Source organism: Felis catus, chromosome B2, assembly GCF_018350175.1.
Source record: "Felis catus isolate Fca126 chromosome B2, F.catus_Fca126_mat1.0, whole genome shotgun sequence".
NCBI lineage: Eukaryota > Metazoa > Chordata > Mammalia > Carnivora > Felidae > Felis > Felis catus.
Window position 1 is genome coordinate 3,720,390 of NC_058372.1, and position 25,817 is coordinate 3,746,206.

At 44.6% G+C, this 25,817-nt stretch overlaps 3 protein-coding genes and 1 long non-coding RNA gene across 6 annotated transcripts in view; 1 reads left to right on the forward strand and 3 right to left on the reverse strand.

Moving 5' to 3' along the window:
* The window catches only part of LOC123378934 (histone H2B type 1-M), a 37,689-nt gene extending 13,454 nt beyond the window's left edge, over window positions 1–24,235 (reverse strand). Inside the window, exons 1-2 of one of the 3 annotated variants that reach the window (XM_045058517.1) lie at window positions 23,565–24,230; window positions 17,442–17,802 (exon numbers count right to left, since the gene is read on the reverse strand). In XM_045058517.1, the coding sequence (XP_044914452.1) occupies window positions 23,574–23,954 (381 nt within the window). In that variant the 5' untranslated portion in view covers window positions 23,955–24,230 and the 3' untranslated portion in view covers window positions 17,442–17,802; window positions 23,565–23,573. Of the gene's footprint in view, window positions 1–17,441; window positions 17,803–22,701 lie in introns of those variants that run through there. The other 2 variants (XR_006598593.1, XM_045058518.1) reach the window with 2 other exon arrangements.
* On the reverse strand, window positions 4,087–4,539 carry LOC123385656 (histone H2B type 1-C/E/F/G/I). Its single transcript, XM_045058521.1, has one exon. It carries the CDS (start codon window positions 4,511–4,513, stop codon window positions 4,133–4,135), a length of 381 nt encoding a protein of 126 aa, XP_044914456.1. The 5' UTR covers window positions 4,514–4,539; the 3' UTR covers window positions 4,087–4,132.
* Window positions 14,602–15,890, forward strand: LOC123385658. The gene is made up of 2 exons (XR_006598595.1): window positions 14,602–15,613; window positions 15,739–15,890. It is a non-coding gene; the product is annotated as an uncharacterized LOC123385658 (long non-coding RNA).
* Window positions 24,236–24,804: 569 nt separating the features above from the next.
* Window positions 24,805–25,600, reverse strand: H1-4 (H1.4 linker histone, cluster member). The gene has a single exon (XM_003985718.5). The coding sequence runs from the start codon at window positions 25,523–25,525 to the stop codon at window positions 24,869–24,871; it is 657 nt and encodes a 218-aa protein (XP_003985767.1). The 5' UTR covers window positions 25,526–25,600; the 3' UTR covers window positions 24,805–24,868.
* Window positions 25,601–25,817: the final 217 nt, after the last annotated feature.

Genomic DNA, 25,817 nt, shown 5'->3' on the forward strand with positions numbered 1-25,817 from the left:
AGAGACTCTTGAAAGGGAATTTCCCTGATCAATGAAGAAATGGCTGGGTCCTCAGGCCTTTCACTTCTGTCGCTGTCCGCAGCTTCTAGGAAAAGTAGATTTGACAGATCTAGCTGGGCAGGTGCCGGCTCCAATCAGACATCATGGCCCTAGAGAAAGGGTGACAACACAGTGGAGACTCTTATGTCCCAAGGGTGAGGCCACATTCCTGAGTCCCAATGCTGTCAATGTCTGGGTTGCCTGTTATTCCCTGTAACTCGAATTCCCAGTGGGTTCCATTTACCGTATGCAAAGGTCTCCCATGTTGTCATTTCAGTAGACATCACACCAGGCTGGTCACACACGTCCTCCTTCCTGAAACACTGTTTTCCTGACTTCTGTGACTCTAATCTCCTGGTTTTTGTCCTCACCGTTTAGAATCTTTGGCCATCTTCTTTTCTTTCCTTTCTTCTTTACCCATGGGAAAATTCCAATTCCGTTGCATGCCAACAACAATAACATTTCTATTTCCAAACTCTTGTCACAATTTCTATGTTCGGTCCCCACTTTGCTCTGGTTCCCAGATTCACATGTACAACTACTCACTTGCTACCTTCCGTGGAATGCTTTAGGGGATTTAAACATTGCCATGTCCCGGTCTCTGAAACCTCATCCTCTCCTAGAATTCTTGGTCATTATGCAAGAATTGGAGCAGCACTGCAAGTGGTGGATAAGCATACAGGCTGGGGGCACAAATTCTGGTTCCAACCCCAGCCGCACACCTTGCTTGTCCCCAGTCGATTAGAAGGAGAGAATTGTTATGTCTAGATAATGTGGATGTTGAGATGTTAAAAAACTAAGTTTAGCACAGGTTTTTTGTTGTTTTTTTCTAATTTTTATTTATTTAGAGAAAGGGAGGAGTGCAGAGAGAGGGAGGGAGAGAGAGAATCCCAAGCAGGCTCCATGCTGTCAGCTCAGAGCCCAATGGAGGACTCAAACTCATGAACCCCTGGATCATGAATTGAGCTGAAATCGAAAGTCCGACCATTAACTGACTGAGCCACCCAGGCGCCTCTGGTAGAGTGTCTTAAACACATGGAAAGTACTCAGTAAATGTCAGCAACGTTTCCTCACCCATGAAACTCAGTTCATAAATGAACTCTTTTGAGTTTCTCCTCCCATGTCTACCTCTTGCTTTCTTTCTTCAATTCTGTCTTTGCTTCTTTCTACCTTGAATCCCACAAATCCCACTTCCCACACAGCAGCCTGCGTGCTTTAAAATTCTAATAGATTCTCATGACACAATAAAAGTCTGGGTGCCTTCCTGGCGCTTAAGGTCCAACATGTTCAGGCCCCCCTTTAACCCTCAGTGTCTTCCCCGAACACCTCATATTTGTTTATTTCTCTCCCAGCACACAGAACTTGTATTTTTGAGCAGCGACTTCTCCCTGCCTTAGAGCTTTGTTGTAGCAACAGTCTCTTGGCCTGTGAGTCGAGTCGTATCCCGTGGTTCCTTGGTTCCCTCACCTGGTCAGTATCACGGCGCCTGGTTTATTTCCCATAGTTTCATAGCAGTGAGAACTCCTAGTTGGAATGATCGAATTGAGGAATCAGTGTGTTGATTCTCTCTCCTCTCCGGCTAGGATCTCAGCCCCACAGAGCAGTCTCTCGTCTGTCATGCCTACTGCTGTCGCTTAACGCCCCACACAGAGGAAATCGATCACCATTTGACAAAATACGGAAAGAAATCCCTTCAACTGCTTCCTGATTTTTCTGTCCTCATCTAGCATAACCTCATCTTAACCACCGGAAACCTCCACGCAGGAAGGGGCTTTGGTCAGCTTGCTCTCCATGTATCAGATGTGCTCAGAGCAGAGCAGCTAGAAGCAGTCTTTATATCTGTGGGAACTTGCTCGAAAGCCAAGTTCCCAGATATCCCTCAGAGCTAAGGAGACGACAGAAGCTCTGGGAGTGGGGCCAGCAATCTGTCCTCTAACAAGCCTCCAGGTGACTTTGAAGCACACTCAAGGTTAGCAGCGCTGCTCTGTATCTTGGGTGCATAATTCAGTGCTTGGCACTTGAATGCCAATGAGACAAATGGATGTTCCTTGTTTCTGCCTAGAAGGCGTCTGTATGAGGCAGTCGGTGCCACTTCCCCTCCTTCTAATCCGGCCTTGGGTTTGTTCAGGTCCCCCCCTCCCTCCTTGCTTGTGCTCCAGGGAAGGGAACATTTCTGGCTGGTCTTAGGGAGCAGGCCCTGATTCAACCACACTAGTCCTGAGGGTCCCAGCCAGTCAGTAATGAGGAATTTGGGGCTGAGAATATGGCCAGTTCTGTGCAGCTGTGAGAGTCTTTAACAGGGCAGTTCAGAAGCTTCCTCAACAACATTTTGAGCGAGCCGAAGGGAGAGTTGTTGATTACAAAACTGTGTGTGTTGGGGAGAAAAGTGGAATCAGGGACATTTCAGGAAGAGAACAGTTGCAAAGGCCTGGAGGCTGGAGAGGTCAGGGGGCATTCCAAAAAGTGTGAAAAAGCAAGAAAAGGGGTGGGGAGAAGCAGAGAACTAAAAAACGGGAGGAAAAGCATCCACTGAGGTTTGCTTTGAGTGTTCGGTGAGTGGCCGGTTACAGGCCTTGATGTCTGATGTCGTGCAGCCAGCACGGGGATCATGGAAAGGCACGGAAAAGAATACATGGTCACGTATGCTTTCTCACAAAACCACTCCCCTGGAATGAAAAGGAGACTCACTATGGACAGAGGAGTTTAATATTACCTCAAACTGAAATCAAGGTGATCACAAAAAGTTGAAATGCAGTTATAACTTGGCAATGAAAACAATTACTTGTTTTGTTTTGTTTTCTTTTTTCTTTTTTTTTTTCCTTTTCTTTTTTGGCGTGTTTATGTTGCCTCTGTGAGAGAACAGAGATCAGATAGACTGGCTGGGAAGGCTGGCTAGAAATTTCTGGAGGATAGAGGTAGCGATTCTTGAGTACAGTTTTATTTCCATTCATAAGTAAGGTGCCGCCAGCCCAACCTTTCTCAGCTAACTCCCCAGAAAGAAGCCTCAGGTCACAATGTCTGCTGAGTGAGGGGAGACAGATTCTGCTTTTAATTTTCTGGGTTTAGGCTCTTTGGCATCACGTGATCACAACCCCTAGCCCTCCGGGTCCTGGTGTCCAGCATCAGGTCAGTAAAACGCATATCCTGAGTCCACGTTTCCTGCTCTCCACCCTCTGACCTCCCCTGGGTCCCCGTGTTCTCCCGGATCGCCCATTTGCTCAGCTGAGCTGGGGACCAGAGCTGGAGACAGAACAGGTGGGCCGTTTAGGGGTAAACTGACAAGTGACAGAGGAGGGACTGGGGGCTGCTGTGCCAACTTCATATTCTGGGGCTGCACCAGTAAGGAGACTCTGGCGCTTGAATATCCAGAATTGTTTTTGGCGGTCACCTGGGAGTCACGGATGGGAGTGGGAGAGGAATGTATTGTCACATTACAGTGTAAACATCAAATGTTAATGACGAGAGCCTTTTGAGGGCAACTTAAGAAAGAGGTAAAGCACGATCAAAAACTGGTAAGAACCGTCGTGTCCTCACTGGAGGGCGGCAGCCGGTGAAGGCACACATTTTAAAGGCCCGTGGTACACGCCTAAGCAGGACCCTGGGAGCCTTGAGCAAACGGGTGGGGGAAGGGCAGTGCGAGGGAGGGCCCGACCCACACAAAGAACCTGGGCTGTGGTCCCCGCGGCACCGGGAGAGGAAGTCCCGCCTCTAGATGGCGGGCTTTTCAAATGTCATTGTGGCTGCTTACACCCGTAGGGTGATACTTGCCGTAAAGTGGACACCAGGGTCTGTTTCGAGACGCGGCGCCAGTAGCCACCGCGCCTGTGCGTCTTTTAAGGAAAGCGATCTGGAGCTGCAACGGCCCAGGGAGGGAGCGCTAGCTGTTCTGCCCGCGGGGTTTTCGCCGGTGAGGACGTCTTTACAGGCCACGACGAAATCTCCCACCCAAAGCCGACAACATGTCACGGTGTACCGTGTGTTCCCAATAACCTGAATGCCCAAAAAGACCCCAGCGCGTGTCAGCGCACAGCTCCGGTGGTGAAAATCTGTGGCTCTGAAAAGAGCCTTTGGGTTGGATCGTGCCTCCCAGCACTCACTTGGAGCTGGTGTACTTGGTGACGGCCTTGGTGCCCTCGGACACGGCGTGCTTGGCCAGCTCCCCGGGCAGCAGCAGGCGCACGGCCGTCTGGATCTCCCGGGACGTGATGGTCGAGCGCTTGTTGTAATGCGCCAGGCGCGACGCCTCGCCCGCGATGCGCTCGAAGATGTCGTTGACGAACGAGTTCATGATGCCCATGGCCTTGGACGAGATGCCGGTGTCGGGGTGCACCTGCTTCAGCACCTTGTACACGTACACCGAGTAGCTCTCCTTGCGGCTGCGCTTGCGCTTCTTGCCGTCCTTCTTCTGCGCCTTGGTCACCGCCTTCTTCGAGCCCTTCTTCGGGGCGGGAGCGGACTTCGCGGGCTCAGGCATCTCAACTCCGCTTTCTTCCGAGTGAAGAGAAAATGGAGTCCGCGCCAGGATCCCGCCTATTTGTAGTCAGCGGTATGCAAATGAGGAATGCGTTTCGCGGCCTGTGATTCGCTGACTCGTCGTGTGACCTGCCTGCACATGATTGGCTCCAGCTCTACGGTCCCATTGGACGTATTCCTGAGAGCAGTTTCCCCCATTCAGGCAGGCTTCTCAACCTATTTGATAACAAGTTCAGACTACTTTATGAACATCCAGATTACTTTGGTGATTAATTTTAGAAAGTAGAAGCTCTCCCTTGTGTTTTGAATTGCCAAAGAGACAGTAGTCAGGTCGAAGGCACGTCTCCGATTTGCAACCCCCCTGTACGGTTCCTGGAAAAGGCGTACCTTTGCATTTAAATCCGGGTTCTAGACCAGTGAGAGAGAGGTGAAGACGCTGCCAGCCCAATGGGGAACTCTGGGCACACTGTCTATCACAGAAATTCCTGATTGGGTCAAATGACCAGGCCGTTGACAGCTGCCTTGCTCAGTGACTGAGCACCTGCCCTAAGACCAGTGTGACCTAAGATGGATCGCTGAACTGGACCCTGATGAAGCTCATCACTGGAGGCTATTAGATACCCACACTCCACACATGGGCAGCGAGTCCCTGAACAGACTCTCAGCTGCCTGCCATTGGATCATTTAGGACAGTTAAACAATAGAGGGACTGTTTCCAAAGTTGTGAGCAAGGTTAAGGGATATCAACAAAGAATGGTGAAGGACGCTGGGCTGTTATTCCTAGTTCAGAAGAGGCAGGAGAAGAGCAGGGTTTGAAGAGAGCAGTGAGCATAGGAGACGGCTGTCGGACAGGAGCTGTGGCTGTCGGTAGACAAAGGCAGTTTCTGCCCAGTTTTGTAGGAAGGGAGCCAAGAGGAATAAGAATATACTCCCATTCCCCGCTCTCCCCCACCCGCTTCAGATGTCTTGCTTATCCCTCCCAGAAACCAGAGGGTAAAGAAACATAGTTGCTGTCGTGCACAAATCAGCCATCTAGGTCACAAAGTATCCTAAGCCTTTTAAGATGAATATCTAAAGTAGCAGAGATTCAGATTTTGTACAGGTAAAAAACAAGTTTACCTCATTTTTCTAATCAGTTAGGTATCTGGCTATTTCGTTTTCAGCTCCTGAAGTTAGTTCATGAACACTGGATTATCCTCAGAGCTGCAAAATTTTAAACATGCTTTGTTGCTATCATTACCATTGCGCAGATGGATTCAAGGTTACCTTTTTTACACAACACTTCCTCTGAGAGATTCTCGAATTTTCTTTCTTTTCTTTTAAAGCACAAATCTACAAGGGGAGAGAGAGAGAGAATCCCAAGTAGGCTCCAAACTCATCTTGGGGCCTGACCGCAGGGCTGGACTAGGGGCTCAATTCCAGGATCTTGAAATCATAACCTGAGCCCAAATCAAGAGCGAGATGCTCAACTGACTGAGCCACCCAGGTGCCCCTTGAATCTTCTTCATCATAGACAAATATATCACCACTTTCTTTTGCTGGCCCGCATCCTGGAGGAATGGTCTCATTTCCCATTGACCCTTGGTCCCCAATTTATTTAATCACCTCCAACCCACCCCTGACCGAGGGCTGACCACTCACATTATAGCCACTGGACCACCAGCAGGATGTCATAAAGGAGCTGGTTACAAATAGGATTGTAAGCCCCACCCCAGAGCTACACATCAGACTGAATCTTGACAAGATCCCCAGGTAATCTGGGTGAACGCTATAGTTTGGGAAGCACAATCTAGGGTGCTGTCCGTATGGTTGCAGGTATGTGTCTTTGCGCATGTGGCGGGGTGAGTGGCCCAAGAAAACAAAGAACATAAAGGGGCAGATTTTATTGGAATGTCTTTTCTTCTCCATGTTAAACAAGTTGCCCTTTTCAATTCTTTGTCTATGATCACTTAGTTATTGGTGTATATTCGTGTTGCCTTTGGTTTTATTTGTTCGTCTCTATTAGCTTTGCCACTGCGACCTCTTTATTAATTTACTAGTTGAGAATTTTGTATATCTTCATTATGGGTAAATTTGAAAGCTACGGATTGAGAGCCAACAATAGAGTTAAGTCTATGCGCAATCACTTGAGGCATGGTGATTTCTCTGACTTTACTCAAATTTCTTCCTCCCCATGAGATTTCACTCTGAAAAGGGCCTCTCTTTTTGCAAATAATTTGTGACCACTTTTTGACACATTGCCTGGAAACACAAGACCTTGTAGGATTGGGAAAGATGGGGTAAACTAGGCAGAGAGGGACCTGAGGTCCCTGGGTGGGGGGAAAACACATATTTGGGGATGTATGCAAACAGCAAACAGCCTAGGCCATAAGGTGCTTCTTAAGAATGTAACAGTCGCCACCTACTCCCATTCAGGTTTCCCTCAGGAATTTGACAAAAGGCCTGACTAAAAATAAGCAGCAGACCATAAAACATTTGATCCACAAGGGATGGTTTGTCCATAGACCACCCAGTATCATACAATGGAGTCAAGCCAATCAGCAGTGGACAACCCGGCGGGTAGAGTTGTGGTTAAGTGTACGATTTCAGCTCAGGTCATGATCTCACAGTTGTTGAGTTTGAGTCCATGCTGGGCTCTGTGCCGACAGCTAGGAGCCTGGAGCCTACTTGGATTCTGTGTCTCCCTCTCTCCCTGCGCCTCCTTATCTGTCTCTCAAAAAGAAATAAACCTTAAAAAAAAGAAGCAAAATTGACAAGTATGCTTTCAAATCAGTGAATTCCTCTGGTGGGCTTATTCCCCATCAAAATTCTCTCCGGATCTAAGAATAGAGATTTTTTTTTTTAAATTTACATAAAATGTAACTCCAAAATAATGGTAGATACTAACTTACATGTAATATTTTTTAGTTGTTTTGCTATATGATTGTGGTCTCATGGAAGTTTTTTTGTAAGCTTTCATTTGCCTCTCCCAGAAAAGCATTATGTTAGAGTTCTGGAACATGTTCAATATTTTATATTTTTTTATTTTTATTAAAAAACATTTTTTTTTCAACGTTTTATTTATTTTTGGGACAGAGAGAGACAGAGCATGAACGGGGGAGGGGCAGAGAGAGAGGGAGACACAGAATCGGAAACAGGCTCCAGGCTCTGAGCCATCAGCCCAGAGCCCCACGCGGGGCTCGAACTCCCGGACCGCGAGATCGTGACCTGGTTGAAGTCGGACGCCTAACCGACTGCACCTCCCAGGCGCCCCTATTTTATCTTTTTATGATATTTACCATGTTTTTTACAACCCCCCCAAAAAATGTGTGTAATACAAAATGTGGATTAGAAAGTGCTCCTCTTATTTGAGTCTGAAAAGAAACCATTACTGGATTTATATAATAATAATAATAAAATAAGAATGACGGGTAAACGTTACCAAGAGGCAGCAAGTATGGTAATATTAATATTAAACACATTTCAAAGCTCAAAGTATTTGTGGGGGTAGAGAGGTATGCACTATAAGGACTTTTAGATCCAATGTGGAAAACAAGATATTCTGGAAAGCTGTCCTGAAGCAAAATAGCTAAGGACTAGATAAACTACAAAAACACTCTCGCACATTATGGCCAAATCACAAGAAACCAAGGAAAACTCCCTAAATCTCCCAGAACAATAAACACCTCGGAGCTGAAGCCAGCCTGCTAAACCCACCAGATTTGGTTCCTAGGGGCAAATACCATTATCAGGATTCTACGCTTTGTCAATCAATGTTGGCCTGTTGGGGACAAGAGGATGCTCAGCCTTTAAACTGAACTAGAGACTTGGAGCAAAAAGCCAGGGCTCTTCGAGAAAACAAAGGCTTGTAGGGGAAAAAAAATCTAGCAAAGATCCCTAACAAGAAACCTGTTGGTCTCTGCAGGGCTCTGTGGAGGAGGGTAGAGGAAATTTGCTACAAGTATTTCACCATAGACCAACTTAGAGAGTTTCCGTGAAAGCTTCCTGACATTAATGTGTGGCACGAGCTTGTGCGTCCCCTCGTGCCTCACGCAGACAAACTCACACCCCTTTAGGAGGGAAGCATCTTGGATCCAAGTTCTCTAGATACACATAAATTACTTACTTATTTCCTAGTATTTATTGAGAACATATTATGTGCCAGGTGCTCCTAGGAATTTGGGATGTTCAAATATAAACTCATCATAAATGTGACCTAACCTAGGAGGAGAACAGACACTTTGAAGAGTCAGGCTTTTAGCCTTCAATCCCCACCTCTTCCTCACACAAAGAATCTCAGATATTAAAGTTATCAGATACAGACTATAAAATATTTACTGAACATTTAAAGAAATAAAAATGAAATAATACACTCTAGGAGCAAGGGACAATCAAACCCAGACCTATGAAAAAATTAATGAAATTGAACTTTTACAAATGAAAAGGATCTATAGTTCATAATGATAAAATAAAAATCCACTGATAAGATGTAACATTTAGGGCCTTGATGTACCTGACCGCATAGCCACTAACTGTGTATGGCAGTAACTTCCAGAAGTTTTAGGAGAATTTCAGGTTTACAAGTGTAGGGCAAGCCTTCAATACTGTACTCTTAGAAATTCATATAACAACGAAGGAAAATGCTTATGGTTATAGAAGATTGAACAACACAATGAACAAACTTCATTTATCTGTGATTCCTTCACTTAACACGTAGAGTATTTCTGAATTTTTCAAAGGACCCATTTAATAATTTCAAATTTTCAACACTGGCTTCAGAATACATATAAATACATACATATAAAGAAAACAGTTTCGTATATATTGCACTATTTTATCATAATCTAACTATGGAGCGATAGAAATAATTTTTTTTTTTTTTAGGAATAGTAAGACTGAAACAATCTTCTCATATTCTTAGAAACTAAAAGCGCACTTCTAAACACGTGGATTAGAATGGATATCATTAAAGAAAGTACGTAATAGAAATTACTATGAATACACTTAACCAAGGAGGTGAAGAATTTGTACTCTGAAAACTATAAACATTGATGAAGAAATTGAAGATAACACATACAGTGGAAATACATTTCATAAATTACGTGCTCATGAATTGGAGGAATTAATATTGTTAAAATGTCCATACTACTCAAAGTAATCTACAGAGTCACTGCAATTCTTGACAAAGTACTAACAGTATTTTCCACAGAACTGGGATAATCTTAAAATCTGTATGAAACCACCAAAGACCTCAAGTAGCCAAAGCAATCTTCAGAAAGAGGAACAAAGTTGAAAGTGTCATAATCCCAGATTTCAAGATACACTACAAAGCTATAATAATCAAAACAATATGGTAATGGCACAAAAATGGGCAGATAGATCAATGGACTGGATAGAGAGCTCAGAAATAAGCCAACTGTTATGGTCAATTAATCTATGCCAAAGAAGGCAGGCATACACAATGGGGAAAAGACTCTTCAATAAAGGGTGTTGGGAAAACTGGACAGCTATGTGCAAAATAATGAAACTGGACTGCTTTCCTACATCATATACAAAAATAAACTCAAAATGGATTATAGACCTAAATGTGAGACCTGAAACTATAAAACTCTTAGAAGAAAACACAGGCAATAATCTCTTTAACAATCTCTGTTTGCCTTAGCAACCTTTTTCTAGCATTTCTCTGCAGGCCAGGGAAACAAAAGCAAAAATAAACTATTGGGACTACACCTATATCAAAGGCTTTTCACAGAGAAGGTAACCAACAACAAAATGAAAAGGCAACCTCCTGAATGGGAGAAGATATTTGCAAATGATATTTCCAATAACGTGTTAATATCCAAATCATAGACGAAGAACTTATACAACTCAACATCAAGAATAACAAGATTTTAAAATGGGTAGGTGATGTGTATAGACATTTTCCAATGAAGACATACACATGGCCAACAGATACATGAAAAGATGCTCAAATCACTTATCATCAGGGAAATGCAAATCAAAACCAGAATGAGATATTGCCTTACACCCATTAGAATGGAAAAAAAAGAAAAAAAGAAAAAAGGAAATAACTAGGGCTGAAGATGTGGAGAAAAATGAACCCTCATGTTTTGTTGGCGGGAATGCAAATTGGTACAGACACTGTGAAAAACAGCGTGGAGTTTCCTCAAAAACTTAAAAATGGAAATACCAGAGAGTAGAGTAATTTCACTACTGGGTATTTATCCCAGAAAACAAAAACACTGATTAGAAAAGATATATATCCCCCCTATGTTCCTTTTAGTATTATTTACAATATCCAAGATACGGAAGCATCGTAAGTGTCCGTCAGTGATGAATGGATAAAGATGTGGAGTGTGTCTATCTGTGTGGAGTATGTCCAGTCCATCATGGAATATCACTCAGCCATAAAAAAGAATGAGATCTTGCCATTTGTGACAACACGATGGATGGATGGGCCTCGAGAGTATTATGCTAAGTGAAATGAATCAGACAGAGAAAGACAAATGCAGTACGATTTCACTTATAGGTGAATCTAAACAACAAAACAGACAAAAAAGCAGGAATAGGCCCATAAATACAGAGAACAAACTGATGGTTGCCAGGGGGAGAAGGGTGAGGGGATGGGCAAAATGGGTGAAGGAGAGTAGGAGGAACAAGCTTCCAGTTGCGCAATAAATACGTCAGGGGCATGACAGGTACGCCATAGGGAATGTAGTCAATGGAAGTATAATGTAATAGCGTTGTGTGGTGACAGACGGTAGCGACACTTGTGGTCAACACAGTATAATGTACAGACTTGGCAAATCACTATGTTAAAAAAATAGATGGTAACAATGAAGCAATCTTCTCAAGTGCTTGGAAACTAAAAGCATACTTTTAAGCACATGGATTAGGCTGGATATTAGAAAGGAAGCTATGGAACGTTTTGAGCTAAATATGAATAATACATATGAAAAATGTAGGGTGTATTTGTAATGGTACTAAAAGGAAAATACATACTGTTAAATGCACATGTTGAGGAACAAGAAACACTGAAAATACATAACCTAGGTATTCAACCAAAAAAGCTAGAATAAAAATGATAGTAAATTGAGAATTGGGCTTAGAATCCCTAGGATCTGTTGTACTGGTAGGAATGAGGTCTTTGTTTTCTATTTTATTTCCAGATAGGTCATTGCTCATGTGGAGAAAGGCCATGAATTTTTACGTGGTGCTCTTATGCCCTGTTGAACTCTTATTAGATCTAATTGTTTATTTATAAACTCCATGGAGTTTTGCATTGACATATTATTGTTAATATGTCAATTTCAAAATTTAAAAAGAAGAAAAATTAATAGAAAAAATGGAGATGATCCGTAAACCAAAAGCTTATTCTTTGAAAAACCTAATAATAGACAAGCCTCTAGCAAAACTAATTAGGAAAAAAAAGTGTGTGTGCACGTGAGGGTGGGGGTGGTGGTTGAGAGGTAGTTATGGGATTAAGAAGGGAACGTTGCTACCAAAAGGGAGTTGTTAAGAACCATGAGAATGCTTTGAATAAGTTGAAAGACAGAAAGGAAGAAAGAAAGAAAAAGAAAGAAAGAAAGAAAAGACAGAAAGAAAGAAAAGAAAGAAAGAAAGGAGAGAGAGAGGAAGGAGGGAGGGGGGAATGAAGGAAGGGAGATAAAGAAAGGAAATGTAACAGAAAAGAATGTCTTTCAAGAACAAACATTAAGCAATAAACAAGATGAATAAGCAAGTTATGATTATAAGGGAACAGGAAGGGCAGTTTAAAAAAAAATCTCTTCTATGCCCTTCATCCCAAATGGTACTCAGGATAGCTGGGTTATACAGGTTTAAGTGAAATTACAGGAATTGATAATCCCTACTTTACAAAAGCTGTTTCAGTAGAAAAATAGATCTCTCTTATGTGTTTTCTTTTGAAAGTCTATAATCTATTATGAAAACTGAACAGGAACAATTCAAAAAGAGAGAAAATTATGGCTTTGTCTTACTTGTGAACACTTACTTTAAGAAAAGCTCTATTTAAAAAGCAAGAAAATGGAAACGAAGAAGCCATGTTATTTAACAAATAATAGCATTTTGTGCAGGATTTATTCCAAGAACAGAAGTTGAACATCCTAAATCTGCCAGTGTGAGATATTACTAGTGTTAAAACTGTATGGTCATCTCTACAGACACTGAGAAAATATTTGCTAGGATATAACACTGGTTTTTTTTTTTTTTTTTTTTTTTTTAGTTTATTTTGAGACAGAGACAGCACGAAGTGGGGGAGGGTCAGAAAGCGGGGTGAGGGTGGGGGAATCCAAGCAGGTGCACCGAGCCCGATGTGGGGCTCAAGCTCATGAAGCTGTGGGCTCATGACCTGAGCCGAACCCGAGTCGGATGCTTAACCGACTGAGCCACCCAGGCGCCCCAACATTCTTTCATCATAAACATTTTCAGCAAACTAGAACAAGAGGGAGTAGCTACTTATTTTATAAAGAGTAGCTACAGTGAGCATGACATATAACGGTACACTTTTAGAAGAATTTCTAGGAAGTAAAAAGAAAAAAACCAAAAAACAGACAAGAGCTCGGTGACACGATTCCCATTCAACATGGTGCTAAAGGCCTGGCCAGCACTGTGAGACCAGGGGAGGACGAATAAGTATAGATAAAAATTCAGTAAGAAAAAGCTCTTATCTTTATTGTTCGAAAATGATGTCATTTAAGAAATCTGCGAGACTCTACAAACAGATCTGAGAGAGCTCAACAGGGTTAGTGGACACGTGATCGGCACACAAAATTCATGACCTTTGTATACATTAGCAATGCCTCGGCTGGAACTGAAATTAATAACCAGACGTTATTCACAACAGTACTTTAGATTCTAAGGATTCTAAGTCCAAGAAAAAAAAATTCGAATCTATATGAATAAACTATAAAATGTCATCGAAGGATGTAAAACAAGATTGACTTTAAAGAGTTAGACCTACACTTCACTGTGTTTGTTTTGTGATGACACCATGCTAAAATGTTCATAAATTCCAGGGGCGCCTGGGTGGCTCAGTCGGTTAAGCATCCGACTTCAGGTCACGATCTCACGGTCTGTGAGTTCGAGCCCCGCGTCTGGCTCTGGGCTGATGGCTCAGAGCCTGGAGCCTGCTTCTGATTCTGTGTCTCCCTCTCTCTCTCTGCCCCTCCCCCATTCATGCTCTGTCTCTGTCCCAAAAATAAGTAAACGTTAAAAAAAAAATTGCTTTTAAATGTTCATAAATTCCAGAATAAACTAAAAATTTAATGTTATGCCACAAAACGTCGCTGGATTTTTGGTAACATTGTAAAACACACGTTCATGAACTAAAACATTGAAGATGATTCTAAGAAAGAAAGGAAGAGAAAAGGAAAAATAGAGAATGATGGGTCTTGATTTAGGGCATGCACTTTAAGAAGGGCTAGGGTTATCTTTGGGATATAGCTTTGATCTGTTAAAAGGATTTTAATGCTTGTCCAAGCTTTTATAAGTCAAGTTGAGAAGAAGGCTCAGAGGAGCCTGGCTAGAATTTGGTGTAAATTTTACCTGTTGTTTTACCTGTTGTTACTCGAATTAACTCGAATTAACCTGTTGTTACTCTTGGCATATGGTTGCCAAGAGATGATGTCTTTACTCTAGGGGGTAAGAGCAGGGACCCTGGACCTAAACTGCCTGGGTTAGAATAAGAATCCCCTCTGCCATTTACTAATGGTAGGACATTGGGTAAAAATAATTTTAAGCTTAAGGTGACTCAATATATATGGGGGTAATTAGAATAACAATAGTTCACGTGTGTATTATGAGGAACACCTGAGTTAACATCTGGAAAGTACTCAGAAATGTATCTGGGTGTTTGAAAAAAAAAAAATTAAATAAACAAAGATAGATGAGAAGGATTGTGTGCTATCTGCTCGCAGTTTCACTGGTTTTTGTGGGCCCTAGGGACTTTTGCCTTCCTGGGCCTCTCCCTCCATTAAAATAATAAAATTAATAATGTTATTAAAATTACACAAACGTAAATATATTAACATTACATACTAGAGCCTTTTGGTCAACTTCACAGTTAATATTTATCTTCTGATTTCAGAGAAAATGACAAAATTTTCATGAGTCATTGAAAGTACTGTGGGGCCTGGGCTCTGCCGACCGTGCCTAAAGGATTTAGACCTGCGTGCACACGAATATGAAATTAAAAAGCATGGTTATCCGAGTAGGAAATAAAATTACCCACATACACAGACATAGGCACACGCAGTGCTCACACGAAATCCCCTACAATTACGAGGACGGTAAACGGGCTGTGCAAGCCGGGCGTCCTGCGCGGCCACTGCGAGGGTCTCCTCGGCCACTGGGCAGCGAGGCCGGGCCAGCTCGGAAACCGCCGGAGAGGAGGCCGACCAGGGAAGCTGCTGCCCCGCGGCTCGGTCCGCGCACCGCTCGGTTCCGCGCTCTCATCTGCGGACGGCCCGCTGGATTGTTGCGAACGTCCAGCGGCCGCGAGGCGAGGCCGGATCGCCACGGTTTGCGCAGCAGAAAGGGACGAAACGGGAAACAGCCTGCCGGCGGCGACGCCACCAACCGAGAAAACGAACGACCCCACCGCGGAGCCCGAAAAACGAAACGTGGCGCAGGCGCAACGTGAGGCTCGCTGGGGGCGGGACGCGTGCCGCGGAAACGGCCCAATCAGGGGGCGTCATGGACGGGCGTTGCAGGAAGGCCCACTGAGGGAACCAGCGTGGGGGGCGCGGCAGGACAGACCAATGAGAAAGCCGGCGTGTGGGGGCGTCGCAGGACGGGCCAATGAGAGAGCCGCCGTGGGGGCGTGGCTATGAGACTGGCTGTGCGGAGGCGGGGCCTGCCGGGCCACAGGGTCATTTCCATGCCTGTGTGGACGTGGAGGATGCAGGACCGTCGCTGCGAATTTTTAGGACTTTCCAGTTCCAGTTTAGACCTGAATGTGACGGGTTTGTGTTGCTGTTTGGCATTCGTAATTCAAGAAAATCCTTTCTTCTGGTTGAAAGCACGGTGTGATTCCCTGGCCTTCCTGCATCAGCATCACCTGGATAATACAACCGGCAAATAACCGGATCCTGCTACAGATCTGGTGAATCAGAAGCTGGGGGGGAGGGGGGGGAGGGCAGTAATCTATGTTTTAAAAATGTTCCAGGTAGTTTTGGTACACGCTGAATTTTGAGACTGCTTCGAAGTATTGTGTTTCCCTTAATTCAGGTGCTGGAAGTGACACCTCAAATGTCAGCTGAGCTAACCCAAGCTGCTTACCTTCAAGATCGTTACCAGAGCCAAAACAGTGCTCAGGCTTTTCCCGCTCAGACTTCGATGCCAGAAGATAAAGTGAAAAATAAATGTGTGTCTAAAAAGGAGAGATCTCGGGGAATGATTTGGGTCAACAAGGAATGTGGAATTCCATTTCTCCACAAATTTTATTGGTCCTAACATCTCATTTACAGACTTTTTGCCCTCCTCATTTAGACTTCTCCAGCAAACATAGTCCATGGTAAATAATGATTCTCTGTAGGCCTGTAACAGCAGTAAATTCTATTTTCATAATTAAAACAACAAATAAAACAAAAATGCTAGAACACTGTTTAGTTTCTTCTTCTTCGCTAAGGCTCTCCTTCTAATGAATCCGTGAACACCAAACCAGGATGGGTTAAATTCGGGCAGAATATTCATACTAATCAATCCTTCTCAGGCAGATCACTTTTCATACTTCATAATTCTATGGCTGATTCACTTTTCAGTTACTGTTTGCATTCATTTCTTCTCTGCATTCATATCTCTCCCCAACTGAAGAAATAAAAAGGGTTTGTTAGGTGCCATTTTGCCATCAGCCTTACTATTTGATGCACAAGAAAGATGTTTTTTTGTTTTGTTTTGTTCTGTTTTTTACATGTACTTGTATAATGAATCTCTGCTCCAATATTACCTACACTTTAGTCATTTTTAGCATGAACACATAATGACTCAAACCAGTAAAGAGAAACCTGGACAATAAGATCTTTGTTCCAAATCCTCCAGTTATCCTTCCACAGGTGGAATTCAAGCAGTTCAAAGGCTTGCATTTTCTTCTTTTAGTTTCTGACCTGAAGAGAATTGGCCCCTCTGATTTCATTTTAATTCAATGACTAAAGAAATCTAATACTTGTTAACATTGGCTAAGCACTTACAAAATTATTTCAAGATTGATTTAAGAGCTTTGCATGAATTATCTTACTTAATCCTTAAAATAGCTCTAAGAAGTAGTATACTATTATTTTTGTTGTGTAGATGTGGAAAGTGAGACTCAGGAATGCTGTCTCTCATTCTTTTGAGCCATTGCAACAACTCACCTCTGGCCCCTGTCCCTGTTGTTATATGTGTACTTTAACTCGTTATGATTGCTGTAAATCCTAATTGAGAGCCTACTGTGTGTCTGGAACAGCCTTAGGCATTGGGGAGTCAGCAGCAAAAAGAACTAACTCTGCCCAATGGACCTTAGAGCCTGGAGAATGGGAAGAGGAAACCAACAATATGCAAATTCATGTCAGTTATGCTAAGGGTAATGAAGAAGAATGAACAGAACAAGTTAAGAGCTGGATTGAAGGGCACCATGTGCATTTGCTGGTCAGAGAGTGTCTCCCAGATGTGGTAACATTGTAACCATCCACTCACCCCCAAACCCAAGAAATGTGGGGCATATTTGAGGTATGTAAAATGTGCTATTCCCAGCTGAAGTGTCAAACCCATAACAAGGTCTAGCTCTTCATCTCCCTCTTTTCCCTCTCTGCTTTCTCCTACTATCTTCCTCTGTGCCTTCCCCTTGGTCTTCAGGCTCTGGCGCTCCCTTTCGCAGTAGCCATTTGCTTCTTCCATTCTTTTTCTCAGTCCCTCTCACCTTCCTTCTTCTCCCTATTCCTAAAAAATAGCCACCATTTGGCTGTGATACTTTTATTGTTTTGTATTTATGAAATGCAGCTTAACATTCACGGTTAAACTTTTAGACAAAATTCGAAAACGTTAGTCCTTCACTTTTCTACAATTCCTGTTCCCTTTCCACGGTAGCAATTTCATGGTTGGTGAAAGGAAAGGTCAGTCAAGTGCCGCTGTCCATGTAAAGCAAAGGGAGCGTTTCCTTCTATGTAGCGCTGTGTGCCCACGCCACCAAAATGAAGGTTAAGAACTCTGAACTTTCCCCAGCGTGATCGCCACCTCTCCTAAGTCTTCTTTGCTGCCGCCAAGGTGTGGAGGGCAGTGGGAGTATAAGTCAAGGAGGAGACTGCTGAAGTTGTTCATCTGAATAAAATACAAAAACATTATCTTCAATTAGAAATCTCCTTATAACTTTTGGGTCCACAGTTGATCTAAATAAACCCAAACCATTGACAGAACCATCAAAAAAGAAAATAGTTGGAAAATTCAAGTTATGGTCAATCATAGCCATCTAATCAAAACGGTAAATCTATGGTTTTTCTTATGACGATGTGTATGGTGAAGAACCAATTTTATCCAAAGAGACATGTGGCCTTTGCCCTTTGCTGGGAGGGGATCTCTAGGCTCATGGAATGTCCTGCATGATAAGATGATCTTTGTTTACCTAGAAGCCCTGGGCTGCACAGGATAGGGTAATAATGTCACTTATGTTGGGGGCTTTGGGTCATGTGGCATGTGGACTACCTCCAGAGGGCCTGCTGACTAAAGTTCAGCCACGTGGACAGTTAACCATGTTCATATGACAAATCCCCTAGGTTGGCAATGTCTGTGTGTTGTGCCAATATTGTTGTGCGGCAGGGAGACATAAACCCTCCCCCGGCCTCCACTGGGAAAGGACCTACCAGAAGCTCTGAGTTGGGAAGCCTGTGCTCCATGCGCCTTTCACCTTGGCTTATGTGTAATCTGTATCCTTTTGATGTAATAAATAACCCCCAACCTTGGGTGTAACAACTTTTAGTGGATTCTGTGGTATAATTCTAGTGAATGATCAAATCCAAGGATGGTTTTGGAGACCCTTCATCTTTGCACTTGGTGTCAGACGTGAGGGGACGCTTATTGGAGTGAACCTGAACTTTGCACTGTGTCACAATGATATTAGTATTACTAGATTCTGTTTAGTACTCAAATATTGGGATGAACATTTTGTCTTAAGGAGCTTTGTAGTTTCCATGGGAGCCCAAGTCTATTCCCCTGCCAGTGGATTTCCAAAGAGTGGTAAACACTTTTTTTAGGTCTTAGTGAGTGATAACAATAAAAAAAAAAAAAAAAAATTGAAGATGTAGCTATAAGTTTCACTGATGGTCTACTAAGCTGAGAGCTCCAGAAGGTCAAGGACACCCTCACCTCTTTTTGTATTTCCAGTGCCCATGCCTGTGTCTGACTCAAAGATGTTCAATTGACTATCTCTTGAATGAGCTGATTTGTAATAATACTCTGAACTGTCGCCATGCTACAATCTAGTAAGAATTTTGACACATGTCATGGATCTCCTTATAAGCCTTCATGACTAAATTAATCTCTTTAGTTTCTTTTTTTGGGGGGGGGGGGGGACAGAGAGAGACAGAGCATGAACGGGGGAGGGGCAGAGAGAGAGAGACACAGAATCGGAAACAGGCTCCAAGCCATCAGCCCAGAGCCTGACACGGGGCTCAAACTCACAGACCGCGAGATCGTGACCTGACTGAAGTCGGACGCTTAACCGACTGCGCCACCCAGGCGCCCGGTCTTTAGTTTCTTCTTGTATGTCTTTCTTCTACCTCTTAATCTGTTACCTTACACTTGAAACATTGTAGTTTACTTTTAAGGATGACTCAATCATCAGTTCAAATTCCACCTCTCAAATCAACTAATTGAGCTTTTACTTCTTGTCCCACTTTAAATTTTATTAATTTTTATTTTTTATGTCATTGATTTTTATATCATTAATTTGTTATATTTGCATAGGCCAAAGTATTTTTCAGATTTTACCTTCCCCCCCCCCCCCCCCCCCAAGGAGTTAGAAGTTTATTGAATACACTGAAAGGGAGTGATAGGACAGCAGAGAAGAGGCTAGCTCTCTGCTTGGGGTTTTATCTTTTTATTGCATTTGTTTTCCCTTTTAATTTCCCTTTTCCAAACCTACTAGTTTTGTTGGATATTCCTACAACCATCATGAAGCAGAGATATGTTGTACAGGTGGCTGTTTACGATTTCTCTGTTGAATTCATTCAATTCATTCAACATTTTCTCTATATACCGGCAACGTGCTGGTTTATTTGACTACAGAGACAACTGTTCGGTCCTTACAATCTCAGGGAGAAGTCCATCAGGACATCATGAGGAGTTTCATTGGCTTTTGTCTTTGTGGATTGTGGTCAATTTTAGTCTAACTCCTGGAATTCTTAACGACCTAAAGGAATTAGGTCTAGATGATTTCTGACTACTCCTTAAATAACAAATATTTTTTATAATCGAGTAATTAAAGCATTAAAAAATGATGTGAAAATTTCACAATATGTTCACATCCTTACCTGGAAAGGTGAGCTGGAACCCAGTTCCCCTTCGAATTACATGCCACATTTAAAGTGACTTGCTCCTAATTAATAGAAAGTGGCAGAAGTGACAGCATGTGACATTCAAAACTAGGTCACAGAGACTTCAAGGGTATGTTCTCTGCCTGACTTCTCTTTCTGCAAGAGAAATGCTACCACATTTTGAAGAGATTTACCCTCCTGAGGGTTCCTGGCAGGGAACTGAGGTGTTACTGTGGTTCTCCTGCCAACAGCCAACAGGAACTCGTGCAGGAGGGCAGCCAGCCAACTCTGGTAAGAAATAAGGAATCTTCCAGCTGTGGTCAAGCCCTCAGGGGACTGCAGCCTGTGTGTACATCTCAACTTCAGCCCCACCAGGGACCCTGGGCAGAACCACCCAGCTAAGTCACTTGTGGATTCCTGATCCCCAGAAACAAATTGAGGGAAGAAATGTTCATGGATTGAGCTGTTGAGTTTTGGGTAGTTTGTTACACAGCAGTAGATAATAGAGGAGAGTTACCATAATCTTAATGACAAAATCTGATATGGCTAAACCCAAAAGAGAGTGTGACTCGAGTAGGGGGAAAAAAAAAACACTCTAAAATATTAAAATGTATGCAGCTGATATTTAAGATAATAATATAACATGACCATGTAAGATTTGGGCTGGGGATGCAAGTATAGATTAACATTAGGAAATCTACATATATTCACTGTGGCAGGATAAAGGAGAAAAAGAACATGAGCTCATCAAATGGCAAAAATTCATATATCATTCCTAAAAAAAAGACTTAAAATAAATTTAGAAGTAAACTAAGCAACACATACAGATTACACACACACACACAGACACAGACACACACACACACACACACACACACACACACACTCACATGCACACGTGAACAATGAGCAGGGAAACAAATTTTTATAAGTTATGAGCTACCAAAGCCACTTTGATGAAAAAGAGGAAAAAGACCACGATGACTGAGAGCATACCTATATGGCATCCAGTTTGATTTTACCTGATACAATAATATGATAATGTAATTGACATAAATAGTTATTGGAAAGAATATTAATTTTTTAAATTTCCTAATTATAGTATTATATGCACTGAAAAGCAAGACAGTCCATTAAATATCGATTAGAATTACAAAGTTTAGTAATCAGATAGGTATAGAGTGCATGTAAATAACTTCTCAATTATCCTCCCCTCCCCCCCAAGTATTTATAACAGTATTTCAGTCTGATGGCACCTGTCAGAACAGGTCGAAGACACAACCTTGTTGTAATCAGCTTTCTATCTCTTGTGAGAGTTTATGGGGCTTAGGTCACAGTGTGATGCAGTGACCCCCCCTTTTTTATATCAGTTTTCACTCTATTTTATTTATTTTTAATTACACGAGTAATCCATTAACTCTAAAACACCCTCAGCCATGATCTTTGAAAGCTCACATCAGCATCATTCTCTCTGATGGTTCCTTCTGGTACCAAGATTAGATGTATTTCAGACAATTTTGCTACTAATTCCAGATCTCTTCAATTCACTTTTACTTTTCTCTCTCTGGATTTTGGATAATTAAGACCTGCTTACAGAGTTCATGAAAATTCTTCAGCTGGGTCCAATTGGCTATTTAGCCTATCAAGCAAGCTTTTTAAATGTTAATTTTCTTATAATTAATTGTGTGTGTGTGTGTGTGTGTGTGTGTGTGTGTGTGTATCTGGAATTTGTATTTGGTTCTTTTTTTCAAATCTTTGTGGTCATTCTTTGCATTCTCTTAGGCTCTCAGCATATTTCAAATAGTCCTTTTTCCCCCCTTTGTAAATAATAAATAATTTACTTATTTTGAGAAAGAGAGAGAGAGAGAGAGAGAGAGAGAGAGAACCTCAAGCTAGCTCCACATTCAGCCAGATGGGACTTGATCTCACCAACCCTGGGATCCTGACCTGAGCCCAAATCAAGAGTTGTGTGCTCAACCAACTGAGCCACCCACCCAAGTGTCTCCCCCTTTTTCTTTTAAAAGTTATTAAAGTGAGCCACTTGAAATCTGTATCTGTCAATTTCCTTTTACTCTGTTTATTTCCCTGCTCTTATTCTGGGTCACAGTGTCTTGTTGAATAATGTGCTAATGTCCTGTACGAAGCCTCTCGTTCCTTTCCTTCCAGGTGTCCTATGCGGGGATTTGTTGAGGCCCACAACGAAGCTCATTCCCCCAGAGAGGATTTGCCTTTGCATTATCCAGGTGCTCAGGGGCACAAAGCCAGCTTGGGCTTAATCCCTAAATTAATTCTCAACCTGGGTGTTTGAATCCCTGTGATACTGACGCCAGAAACCAATGGCTAGTAGTCCAGATTGCCGGTGGCAGAATCTACCTGGCTCAGCACCAAGGCTCGGGGCACCCTCTTCCTTGCCATCGTCCGTGGCGAGTGTGGGTCTGTGTGCATGTGTGTGTGTCTGTGTGTGTGCCCGTTTCTAGCTCACCTTCTACCCTGAGGATGTGACCCGGCAGGTGCGTCAGCGTCACCAGGAAAGATTTCTCATCAGGTTTCTTGGCGAATAATAAAGAAAGTCTACATTTTCCTCGCTCCCCAGCAGCTGAAACCCTTCAGGCCAGCGAAGCTTGTGCAACAGAAACCGCTGCCTGCCCGAAAGGCTTTCCTTCCCTTCCAACCTCCACTCCGGCCTCACCTCAAGGGCACGCCAGGGAAGCGGCCAGGGTGCTGAGAAGGGGGCCTCGGTCCCGGGGGGATCCATCGCCTCATCACAGTCACACACCTGATGGGACTGCGTAGTGGGCCTGTGTCTCGTGGCCCAGAGGACTTTACAGCTGAATGCTTCCCAGAGACTGTAAGCGAAATAGGACTTCCTAGGACAGAGGCGACAGTAACTGACAGGACTGGAAGGCCTCTCAGAGCCCGGACACGTTCCCTTCCGGTCCCGCTGCGACTTTTGGATACAGTATAGACTCTGCCACCCTTCTCCCCCAGAGAGGCCCCCTCCCTGGCCGGCTGCTCAGAGCAAGCAGATATGGGAGCAGCTGCAAGGCCGGCCGACCAGAAAAGCCCACGTACATTTACCGGACGCTCCCACGGCCTTCGGCTGTTTTCAGTATCACCTCCATACATTAAAAAGGAAAAGAAAAAAAAAGGTGAGGAGAACAAAGTTTTCAGAGCAGGCTCCTTTGTGCTCTGGGTAAGCTCCTTATCAACTGCCTCAACAACGTGACGATCAATTTGGAGCCCGGCCCACGGAACCAGGAGTTGTACACTTGCAATGGCGTTCCATTTAAAATTAAGGTCTAGTTTGGTGAAACCGAAGGAATAATGGATGTAGAGGATCGTTGTTTATGGTGAGCACGCAATTTATACTGTAGGTGTTACTTGCAGAGTAACTTGAAAATACTTTCTACTCAGCCCTAACCAAAAATTGAGTCGTGCTAGGATTACCAGATCCCCGAAAACAGCTTCCGTAATGAAAGGGTTACACCTCATTTGTTGAAAACATGCATGGCTCTGAAAAGAGCCTTTGGGGTTGGGTAAGGGGGCGCTTACTTGGCGAGTCTACTTGGAGCTGGTGTACTTGGTGACGGCCTTGGTGCCCTCGGACACGGCGTGCTTGGCCAGCTCCCCGGGCAGCAGCAGGCGCACGGCCGTCTGGATCTCCCGGGACGTGATGGTCGAGCGCTTGTTGTAATGCGCCAGGCGCGACGCCTCGCCCGCGATGCGCTCGAAGATGTCGTTGACGAACGAGTTCATGATGCCCATGGCCTTGGACGAGATGCCGGTGTCGGGGTGCACCTGCTTCAGCACCTTGTACACGTACACCGAGTAGCTCTCCTTGCGGCTGCGCTTGCGCTTCTTGCCGTCCTTCTTCTGCGCCTTGGTCACCGCCTTCTTCGAGCCCTTCTTCGGGGCCGGGGCGGATTTGGTGGGTTCAGGCATTGCGGCGTGAAGTTAATACGCTATAACTAAGAGCCGGGAAAATAACTGGCGGCACCAAAGCCACGTTTATTTATAGATGCGGTATTCAAATAAGGTTAGTAAGATTTCGTCCGCGATTGGATTAATTTTAGTGTGTCGTCACAAATGCGGATGTAAAAGATACTTGCAGGTCTAGCTTTTCATTGGCTGCTTCCTTACTTTGCTTCTAGCCAATCAGAAGGCTTAGAGTAGGCTGCCTAAAGCTACTATAAATAAGCCTGTTAAAGAACTTGCGCCGTAGATTTCAGTCACTGAAACTTTTACGGAGACATCCTCGCTTTCGGTTTATAGGTGTAGACCACTCCCTGCTGGCTAGTATGGCTTCATGCTTGGAGTCTGGGGCCTGCACCAGTCGGTATCCGGCGCTTAGGATGCGTCAGGCTTTAGGCGGGGTAGTAAGTGGCGTTGGACCTAAGCCCATAGTCCTTCCCAGCTCGCCTCATGCAGTAGCAACCTGCTCTATTGCGCCGGGCTGGTCAGGAGGTGAAACACCGTACGTACTGTGTACTAGCAAATGCCTAGGAAATACCGCTTCCCAGACTTCTGTTCTCACTTTCAACCCTGCCCGTCAGTGTGGGAGTAATTCACCACTGACAAACCTACTTGAGAAATAAGCTCGAGTTTGGGTCGTGGATAGGCTTCCGGGACCTTTACTGAAACCCCTGCACATACAAGTTTTTAAGGCGTGCACGCAAATAAGCCTTGCCAGGAGACGCCGCTCCGTGCTGGAGGGACCGCCCCACCGCGGTGGTGTCCTCCCTCCGGCCACGCCCCCCAAGGAACACAGTGCAACAGCTCTTTCGTTGAAGTCTGTGGGTGGCTCTGAAAAGAGCCTTTGGGTTGTGTTGAGCTTCTAAGCAGTAGGCCAAAGAAACTTATTTCTTCTTAGCTGCCTTCTTTGGCTTGGCTGCCTTGGGCTTGGCGGTCTTTGGCTTGGCCGCCTTGGGTTTCACGGCTTTGGCCTTCGCTGGGCTCTTAGGCGCCTTCTTGGCCTTGGCTGCTTTCGCTTTTTTCGGGCTCTTTGCCTTTTTGGCTCCTGCAGCCGCCGCGGGCTTCTTCGCCTTCTTTGGGGTCTTCTTGGCGCTCTTCTTGGGGGTGCTGGCCCCCGTCGCCTTCTTGGGTTTCTTGGCCGCCCCGGCAGCCTTCTTGGGCTTGGCCGCGCCCGCCTTCTTGGCTTTGGGCTTGGCCTCCCCGGACGCCGCCTTCTTGTTGAGCTTGAACGAGCCCGAGGCGCCGGTGCCCTTGGTCTGCACCAGGGTGCCCTTGCTCACCAGGCTCTTGAGGCCCAGCTTGATGCGGCTGTTGTTCTTCTCCACGTCGTAGCCGGCGGCCGCCAGCGCCTTCTTGAGCGCGGCCAGGGACACGCCGCTGCGCTCCTTGGAGGCGGCCACGGCCTTGGTGATGAGCTCGGACACCGGCGGCCCGGACGCCTTGCGCTTGGCGGCGCCTGCGGACTTGCGGGCCTTCTTCTTCACGGGCGTCTTCTCGGCGGGGGCCGGAGCGGCGGGCGCGGCGGGCGCGGTCTCGGACATGTCGAAGGCGGGCGCGGGGAGAGCGACTCGAGCCGGAAGCGGAGGCACTGGCCGGGACTCGGGCCGCGCCGCTGCGCCCTCCCGTTTATATAGGGCGGAGCTGCGCCGTGATTGGTGCGCTGTCCAGCCCGCCTCGCTGGCAGCCGCAGAGTGTCCTCTCGGATCCCGAGTTGTGTTTGTTACACCTCAAAAAATGCCAAAAATATCAAAATTCTCTACATCGAATCGCCCGGTTTTTCTCACAAAATGATCCCTGAAGCCTCAGGCTTCACGCCGGTCTCAAATTATGAAG